The 10,293-nt window shown below is 35.9% G+C and overlaps 1 protein-coding gene across 3 annotated transcripts in view; it reads left to right on the top strand.

Moving 5' to 3' along the window:
- The window catches only part of LOC106473201 (connective tissue growth factor-like), an 11,933-nt gene extending 2,002 nt beyond the window's left edge, over nucleotides 1-9,931 (top strand). The window contains exons 2-6 of one of the 3 annotated variants that reach the window (XR_002613612.1): nucleotides 1,101-1,311; nucleotides 2,289-2,510; nucleotides 4,061-4,263; nucleotides 5,387-5,988; nucleotides 6,225-9,931. Coding sequence is in view for 1 of the 3 variants with exons in the window: in XM_022401687.1 (XP_022257395.1) it covers nucleotides 1,101-1,311; nucleotides 2,289-2,510; nucleotides 4,061-4,263; nucleotides 5,387-5,641 (891 nt within the window). In the remaining 2 variants the exon portion in view is untranslated. Of the gene's footprint in view, nucleotides 1-1,100; nucleotides 1,312-2,288; nucleotides 2,511-4,060; nucleotides 4,264-5,386 lie in introns of all 3 variants that reach the window. The other 2 variants (XR_002613611.1, XM_022401687.1) reach the window with 2 other exon arrangements.
- The last annotated feature ends 362 nt before the right edge of the window (nucleotides 9,932-10,293 follow it).

Below are 10,293 nucleotides of genomic sequence, written 5' to 3'. Positions count from 1 at the left end.
ATTCAACAAGCGGGTTTAATATGTTCATTATGTACATTCAACAAGCGGGTTTAATATGTTCATTATGTACATTCAACAAGCGGGTTTAATATGTTCATTATGTACCTATTCCTCAGATAATTGTTACTCGTGGTGTTCGTAAAAAGATTTGTTCTTTATTACTCACAATTTAGAATAGCAGAGCAAAGAATGTACATTTAAATATTACTGAAATGTAAATATCTCACAATACGACGCTTCCATATGACATCCTCTCTAATATCCAGTGCTTTCCATAAGTAGGGAAACATTAACATTGCTTACAGGAAAACTAAGAATGTTAATAATTAGAGCATTAACAGAAAACTGGTGATGCTCACACGGTAATTGGTTAGAGAAGTATCATTCATTAGGTATCCGAGTCTTCTAATATAGGAAAGTTCATCAGATTAAACCAGAATAATGAGAAGAATTAGGAAAAATTAAGTGGAAAATTAACTTTGTGTGTGTATATATGTACATACTGAGCTAGAACCTTGGTATTAAACCTTCTATATTCACGTGTATAGGTTGGTTTATCTTACAGTGAAGTCAGTAAAATGTCGGTATTAAACCTCTCTACCCATGTGCATGAATAGATTGGTTTATCTTACAGTGAAGTCAGGAAAACGTCAGTATTAAACCTTCTATATTCACGTGGATAGGTTGGTTTATCTTACAGTGAAGTCAGTAAAATGTCAGTATTAAACCTCTTCTACCGACGTGCATGGATAGGTTGGTTTATCTTACAGTGAAGTCAGAAAAACGTCGGTATTAAACATCCTCCACCGACTTGATAGGCTGGTTGATCCCAGCATAAAGTCAGTTTTATGTTCGTATAACGAGTAGACTTAACAGGCTGGTTGATTCCAGCATAAAGTCAGTTTTATGTTCGTATAACGTGTAGACTTGATAGGCTGGTTGATCCCAGCATAAAGTCAGTTTTATGTTCGTATAACGAGTAGACTTAACAGGCTGGTTGATCCCAGCATAAAGTCAGTTTTATGTTCGTATAACGTGTAGACTTTATTTTCTTTTCCAGGATCATTAATATTCATTCTCGTATGCAATTCTCTACGCAGGTCAGAGGTCGGTGTTCTTACCCATGTCACTGTCCATCGGGTAATCCCATCTGTCCAGAGGGTGTCGCGATCGTCACCGACGGATGTGGCTGCTGTCCTGTTTGCGCCCGCCAACAAGGAGACGTGTGCGACAAGGTGAACGTATGCGACGACAACCGAAACCTGAAGTGTTTCTACCAGGCCCCGCTCGATACGACAGGAATATGTAACGGTAACTTCGTGCTTTTACTATGGTAACCTTCCTGTGTTTATATTCTTGGAAACTCTTGGTTTTGTACCAGCGGTAATTTAGAGATAGAAGCAGTTACAAAGCGTGGGAATATATATATTAAATTCATTTAATACTGTCATATCTTTCATTGGTCAAATAATAACTTGTATTTTGTATTTATGGTTGGGAACTGCTGACCAGAGAGAACGTACGTTGAATTTTGTGCATTTGTGTAAAGCTAGCTTGAGGGTCAGCTACGTTGTCCGTTCTTACTTCAGAAATGATAGACTGGAAGGAAGGTGGTCAGTTTGTACCAACCACCGTCAACTGTTGGGCTACTTTTTACTAAGGAACACTGATATTGACCGCCACATTATAACGTTCGACGACGGGTTTCGATCCGGCAACCCGCAAATTGCGATTCGAGCGCCCTAACTACTAGACCACGCAAGTCCCCCCGCCCCCCTAAAACTTCTTAAGTTTGTAAAGGTAGAAAGTTTGGCAAAAAAAAATATAATAAACGGTATCATGTTAGATACCTTAACAAGCGGCAAGTTTACGGACTTAAAACAGTAAAATCCGGGGTTCGATTCTCCGCGGTAGAAGAAGTGCACTTATTTCATTGTGTAGCTTTTTTTGTAGGCCTAATTGTAGAAAGTTTAGAAGTAAGTGTAAATGCCTATAAAATAACTTGTTATATAATTTACAAACAAGTGTAAGTTTATATATATATTTAAAAAAATTAAATCTAACATACTAACGTGTTTTTTTTGTTTTTAGTTTACTGAGATAGAATATCAGACACTTAAAACCCATGGGACCTCTACACAGAAATCCTAAGGTCCAGAAAAGCTACTTGGGGCTAGCATGTATACAATCCCTTGAGATTACTATATATAAAAATCCAATGGAATTTTATACAGAAATCTCAAGATGTTTACATCTTTACGTTTTTTTTATATGTATATACTTTCCAGCTCGGAAGGAAATTGGTTGTCAAGTAGGCGGCGTGTCCTACGCAGATGGAGAGACTTTTAAGCTGGACTGTAAAACCAAGTGCACGTGCCAAAATGGATCGTACGGGTGTGTGTCCCTGTGTCCTCACGAGAACATCCGCCCTTCCCCCAAATGCCGAAACCCTCAACTTGTACGAATAACTGGAGCGTGCTGTAAAGAGTGGTTATGTGAACCGAACGAAGGTAAGGCTTCAGGGTGTTCTTTTGTCTTCTGCAAATCAAAGATACAACAACTGCACGTTCAATTCACACGCTACTAAAATATCGAAAAAAATGTTTCCTGAAAAAGTTTTTCGAACAGTGCTTTCATATTATGGCAATTATGGTTTAAAAAAAAATACGACCTCTACTCTCCAGGTGGTAATAATGTTGCACAAAGCTACACAATGGGCTATCTGTGCTCTGCCCACCACGGGTATCGAAACTCGGTTTCTAGCGTTGTAAGTCTGCAGATATACCGCTGTGCCACTGGGGGGCAGTAATAATGATAAACCGTTTTGTTACAGCCAACGTTTCGCCATTACCAGGGCTAGTAATACATGAACTGTTTAGTTAAAAGTTCTTGTACTACTGGTCTATTGAAGCCCCAGTGGCGAAACGTTAGCTGAAATATTTTTTTTTCTAATTATCTAGAGAGAAAAGGCAGTTTTTTTTCCAATCTTTATTGCCAAAATGTCTACAATGATGTTAACTAAATAATTCTATATGAAATTGTGTCATTTTCAGCATTTCTGCAGTGATGTTTTAAATTTCCATTAACCATTAAAACTTCCTGTTAATTCCATAATAATTTGATAAATGTCTCAAACATTGAACTCTGCCGTTAAAGTATTAATTTAACATTCACTGAAAGGATAAGGTATTTATATAAAGTGTTTAATGTTTTAACTGAAAAAGTAGTTTGTTAAAAAAATTTAGTCACGCGATTAGACGAGTTGGGTTAAAGACTTAGTCACGCGATTAGACGAGTTGGGTTAAAGTAAGATTTAGTCACGCGATTAGACGAGTTGGGTTAAAGTAAGATTTAGTCACGTGCTTATACGAGTTGGGTTAAAGATTTAGTCAAGCGATTAGACGAGTTGGGTTAAAGATTTAGTCACGCGATTAGACGAGTTGGGTTAAAGATTTAGTCACGCGATTAGACGAGTTGGGTTAAAGATTTAGTCAAGCGATTAGACGAGTTGGGTTAAAGTAAGACTTAGTCAAGCGATTAGACGAGTTGGGTTAAAGTAAGAGTTAGTCACGCGATTAGACGGGTTGAGGTAAACTAAGATTTTAGTCACGTGATTAGACGGGTTGAGTTAAACTAAGATTGAGTCACGTGATTAGACGGGTTGAGTTAAACTAAGATTGAGTCACGTGATTAGACGGGTTGAGTTAAACTAAGATTTTAGTCACGTGATTAGACGGGTTGAGTTAAACTAAGATTGAGTCACTCATTACCGCACTCTCGGCTAAAACCTTGAACGTGTGATTTAAAATGAACGTGAAAGAAAAACTCATCTTCTTTATACTATGTTTATACTAATCAATTTGCCCTCTGTAGAGGAAAGAGCCACCCTTCGAAAGCACTCGTATCTTTTGTTGTAGATTGGTTTGCCTCACATACTGTACCGAGTGTAGTTTCCCGTATAACGAATTGTAGTTGAATTTATGGGCAAGCTATCAAGTGATCTGAAATAAGCAACAAAATCAAACTGTGAACTAAACAGCTTGAATTCCTTCCGATTCAGAAAAGATAGGTGGCTGTATCCGACACTTCTCGCCATGGAGCACGTGCTCAGTGACGTGTGGAGTAGGAATATCATACAGGATGACAAATGACAACAACGACTGCTTGCCGCGGAGGGACACAAGGTTGTGTCAGCTGCGGCCTTGTGAGACCGTCCCCATGGAAACAGGCGAAAGCACAGCGATTCGTCATGGCCGAATGAGGGTACATTTTCAAGTTTTTACTTACTTATTTATTACTTACATGTAAGTAAATTCTTTTTTTTCGTTTACCGTGTTTTAATTCTATTATAAGAAGTGGGACTCTTTTTGTGTGTGTGTGTGTTTATTTTACATTTATTCTATTGCTTGGTTTATCGTAATGCGTTTTATTTTCAACTTTTGAAACAAGTTGGACATAAATAATTATAGTAATCCAATCGGTATATAAAAAGTGTCTGTAGGCTGAACGAATTTAAACAGTAGTTGCTTAAGGTAACACAAAAGCATATAAAAAATTACAATTATTATTACACAAAATTATAGCCGCCATATTGAATATATCAAAAGCTTTCAGTACTGTCAGCTCGCCCCCCCCCCCTCCAATGACCCAATTGGTACGTGTGTGTTTTTTTTCTTATAGCAAAGCCACATCGGGCTATCTGCTGTGTCCACCGAGGGGAATCGAACCCCTGATTTTAGCATGGTAAATCCGAAGACTTGCCGCTGTCCACCTAAATCTGCAGTATACAGACAACTTTTTCAGTGCGATACTTGAGAAACATCGGACTTGGTACACGAACTGTCGTCAATAAAAAAAAATTAATGGAGAAACCAGGGGGAGACGTATCCCCAACTTTTTACTCAGTAGTGAAGTGTCCCTTTGAACGGAAAATAGATAGTTATGTATAATTAGCAGGAAAATTCGCTGTTTCAACATAACAAATAATGTGTCCTCAAACGTCGGTGCCCCCCCCCCCCCAAAAAAAAAAAACAACAACATTTTTTTCCGCTGCCTGTATATCTGAGACTATAATCTGGCAAGAAAATAGTGAAAGGCGTTTCTCAGTGTTGGAAGATGTGTCTGAGGTCCTGTAATTATGATTATGACGATACCATAACTGAGTAAACTACGTTTTTTTTGTTTTTTTTTTGTTGTTGTTAAGAGCAAAGCAAAAATTGTGGCAATTTGTTCTGCGCCTACCAGGGGGATCAAAACCCCCGGTGTTTAGAATTATAAGCTTTTAGGCGTACCGCTGAGCCACTGGAAGGAAAAACAGATGATATATATTTGTGTTGCCCTTTAAAACTAGTGTTACGATTCTAACATAAATTACGCCTATTTACAGCGCCACCGTCACTGCCGGAGTACAGTAAAAAGTTCTTTTCCCGCCAAACTCACAGACGACGGAAACTGTACCAGTGTCAGGGCTTATCGTTCAACGTTTTGTGGGATGTGTTCCGGGTACCAGTGTTGTCAACCTCAGTTGTCCACTACGGTCAAAGTGCCCTTTCGTTGTGGTCATCCCGACGGCGAAACTGAAAACATTGTTTCTAAGAACGTAATGTTCACAGTCAAATGTGTGTGTACAGACCACTGTTGAAAACGTCTTGGTGAAAAACAAATGATTAAAAAAACTACAAAAACCTATTTTATAAAATGAGCTTTGTATTTATCAGATTTTGAAAGTCATATTCCTAGTTAAGTGAATTTAAATCTATGTTATAAACATGCATACCAACTAGGCTTCTCTTCGTGTGATCATTTATCAGAGATAATGATGAAATACGATTTAGTTTAAGTAATTATAAGAGTTTTGAAAAAGCAAGGTTTAGTCATGTGATTAAAAATGATTTAGGATTGAGGTTAAAACAAGGTTTAGTCATGTGATTAAAGTAAGATTTAATCATGTGATTAGAAGAGTTAGATTAAAAAAGATTTAGGATTGAGGTTAAAACAAGGTTTAGTCATGTGATTAAAAGGATTGTATTAAAATAAGATTTAATCATGTGATTAGAAGAGTTAGATTAAAAAAGATTTAGGCTTGCGGTTAAAACAAGGTTTAGTCATGTGATTAAAAGGATTGGATTAAAGTAAGATTTAATCATGTGATTAAAAGGATTGGATTAAAGTAAGATTTAATCATGTGATTAGAAGAGTTAGATTAAAAAAGATTTAGGATTGAGGTTAAAACAAGGTTTAGCCATGTGATCAAAAGGATTAGGTTAAAGTAAGATTTAGATTTGTGGTAATAAAGGTTATATTAAATTAAGGTTTTTATCAGTGATCAGAAGGGGTTAAGATTTATTCATCTCAGTAGATGGGTTGGATCAGAGTAGGATTTAATACTATGATTAGAAGGGTTAGATTAAAGCAATGTGATAAGATCTGGTCATTCATATGATTATATGACAGGAGCTGTAGTAGTGGGTCATTCATATGATTATATGACAGTAGTGAACCGGTCATTCATATGATTATATGACAGGAGCTGTAGTAGTGGGTCATTCATATGATTATATGACAGGAGCTGTAGTAGTGGGTCATTCATATGATTATATGACATGAGCTGTAGTAGTGGGTCATTCATATGATTATATGACAGTAGTGAACCGGTCATTCATATGATTATATGACAGTAGTGAAGTGAGAATTATTTCGTGATTATAATGTGATAAAAGTGATTATTTTTAAAAGACTGTCACAAATTAATATTCCGTTATATAATTGTTACACGAGTTGTGATAAATTAGAATTTATTCCCGATATTTCATAACAAAAGGTTGTATTAAAGCAGGAAGTATTCAAGTAATTATGTTGTAAGGGTTGTGGTAAAACAGAATTTAGTTTGTTCAAGATTTCTCGAGAAAAGGCTGAATGGATTAGGACGTAAGTTGGTATACATTTGAACAATGACTCAACTTAGAAGTGGTTAATTTTTGTTAGCATGGCGACCGATTTCTGCTCTATAATTCAGTCAAAAAATGGTCGAATTTTGATGAAACGTTTGTGGACATATGTGGTATATCATTGTCCTGACAAAAATGGTCCGTGTCCGTTGATAACGACGTACATACGAACAAACAATCCTATTTTTTGCGGGCCGAATATGATCAACTCTGCGTGGCTTGGCGGAGCTATGTGATCTACTGTGTGCCCCCCCCCCTCTAGTTTTAAGGACTACTATAAGGTTGTTTTTGTATTCATTGGAGACCTCTGGTGATGCGACTGATTCTACTTTCTATGATAGTGTAACGTGGCTGATACAGTAAAAGGAAAATAAAATAACTTGTAAAGTAAGATCTCCGGTTGTTAGGATATTACTGTTATCGTTACTCGTTTATATGTCAAAAAAGTGAGGACCCAATTATTAAATAAACGGTGAGGCTAGATACCTGGTAATGTGGTTATTACAGAAATTGTGAGGTTAGATACCTGGTTATTACAGAAATTGTGAGGTTAGATACCTGGTTAATACAGAAACGGTGAGGTTAGATACCTGGTTAATACAGAAACGGTGAGGTTAGATATATGGTTAATACAGAAACGGTGAGGTTAGATATATGGTTATTACAGAAACGGTGAGGTTAGATACCTGGTTATTACAGAAACGGTGAGGCTAGATACCTGGTTAATACAGAAACGATGAGGCTAGATACCTGGTTATTACAGAAACGGTGAGGTTAGATACCTGGTTAATACAGAAACGGTGAGGTTAGATACCTGGTTATTACAGAAACGGTGAGGTTAGATACCTGGTTAATACAGAAACGGTGAGGTTAGATACCTGGTTATTACAGAAATTGTGAGGTTAGATATATGGTCAAACAACTGGTAACGTCTAATATCTAGTTGTAATCTGGTTAAATTACTGGTAACGTCTAATATCTAGTTGTAATCTGGTTAAACTACTGGTAACGTCTAATATCTAGTTGTAATCTGGTTAAACTACTGGTAACGTCTAATATCTAGTTGTAATCTGGTTAAACAACTGGTAACGTCTAATCTCTAGTTGTAATCTGGTTAAATTACTGGTAACGTCTAATATCTAGTTGTAATCTGGTTAAATTACTGGTAACGTCTAATCTCTAGTTGTAATCTGGTTAAACTACTGGTAACGTCTAATATCTAGTTGTAATCTGGTTAAATTACTGGTAACGTCTAATATCTAGTTGTAAGAAATGGGTGAATTAGATTAGTATTCATGTTGATCAAGAAGACATTTATCTTATCATGTATATAGTCCTACCAAATTATGATGTGTAAAATTGTATTGTAAACGTACTTCTAATAATGGATAAGCTGGACGATCTTATTGTAAACAAACTTCTAACACTTTATGAGATGCAAAATGTTATTACAAACATAGTTCCAACAACGCATGGACTATTAAATCTTGTTTCAACAACGCATGGCCTATTAAATCATGTTCCAAAAATACATGGCCTATTACATCTTGTTCCAACAAGGCATGGCCTATTAAATCATGTTCCAACAACGCATGGCCTGTTAAATCTTGTTTTAAACTTATTCCTATATTGTATAAGTTAGAAAATCTTATTGCAAGCGGAATTCTAACAATGCATAACCTGGAAAATCTGGTTATACACGTATTTCCATATTGCATAAGCTAGAAAATCGTATTTTTAATAAACTCCTAACAATCTTGAAATGGAAAAATCTTATTGTAAACGTACCCCTAACAATCATGAAATGGAAAAATCTTATTGTAAACGTACCCCTAACAATCTTGAAATAGAAAAAATCTTATTATAAACGCAGCCCTAACAACGTATGAGCTAGCAAACCTTATTGTAAACGTGGCCCTAACAACGTATGAGCTAGCAAACCTTATTGTAAACGTAGCCCTAACAACGTATGAGCTGGCAAATCTTATTGTAAACGTAGCCCTAGCAACGTATGAGCTGGCAAATGTTATTGTAAACGTAGCCATAACAACGTATGAGCTAGTAAACCTTATTGTAAACGTAGCCCTAAGAACGTATGAGCTGGCAAATCTTATTGTAAACGTAGCCCTAACAACGTATGAGCTGGCAAATTTTATTGTAAACGTAGCCCTAAGAACGTATGAGCTGGCGAATCTTATTGTAAACGTAGCCCTAACAACGTATGAGCTGGCAAATCTTATTGTAAACGTAGCCCTAAGAACGTATGAGCTAGCAAATCTTATTGTAAACGTTAGATGATAAATAATTCATATAAAAGAAACACTGTTCATCATCTAAGCGTCATTTTCTAGTAAACATATCCAAAGAAATATTGTCGAAATATACGTAATTATGATATCATTTATCCACAAGGGGGCACAACAACAATATGGCCGATCTTTAATAGGCCTAACGTTGGGACCATATCATGGAAACTATCTTAGTTTGCTGTTATCACATATTCGGTAAATAACGTGACCATCTATCTAAACTTATCACATTTAGCTGTGATGGTTCTTTAAAACGTCACAAGCTTTACTTTGTATATCAGAGTGGAGTGCCTGCAATTATGTAAGATACAAATCAACCTGACTATGAAATTTTTTTTCTTTTCCTTTCTCTTCGTACCAGCAGTATAAATGTTCTAGATTTATATATGTATGTGCTATATTTCTAAATGTTGGTTTTAAACTTCTAATACCTTAGGTAATATCCTAACTGGTAAACAAAACAACTGGTTATTTATAATATAAGTGTATTACTTGTGTAACGTTCCTCTACCGAGTGATTTTGGAAGTTAATCGTGAAGAAGAAGAAGAAAACGCCAATGAACACGTGTTAAACACATATATAATTCCACGTGCAAGTACAGCGTCGACTTTGGAAGGTATATTTAATTATACTTCTGTCTGTTTTCACTGTGAATAAACTGGAATTATCTTTATCCCAATAAAAAGAAATACTTATTCGTTTAAGGCTCTGGCTTGAGATTTTTTTTTATCCTTTCTCAGTTAAAAGAGAAAAACAAAATTTGTATAAAAACCTGAAACATACCTGTCAAGATGAACTTGTGCGTCTTCCTAAAATGAGGATTTTTTTTGTCTGAATGAGGTATGATTAGAAATACAGATAAAAGTATAATTAACTAACAATACTACTAAACATTATATAGGCTTGTAACAATGTTTTACACACTTAACGGTATATTTGTAATGGATCGAACAATGTTTGTAAATATTCTGTAGGCTTATAACAATGTATAGACACTTAACGATACATTTGTAATGGATCGAACAATGTTTATAAA

This window comes from Limulus polyphemus, unplaced genomic scaffold (assembly GCF_000517525.1).
Source record: "Limulus polyphemus unplaced genomic scaffold, Limulus_polyphemus-2.1.2 Scaffold5965, whole genome shotgun sequence".
Classification (NCBI taxonomy): domain Eukaryota; kingdom Metazoa; phylum Arthropoda; class Merostomata; order Xiphosura; family Limulidae; genus Limulus; species Limulus polyphemus.
Note: the sequence above shows the minus strand (reverse complement) of the source record. Positions and strands in the feature narration are given on the sequence as shown.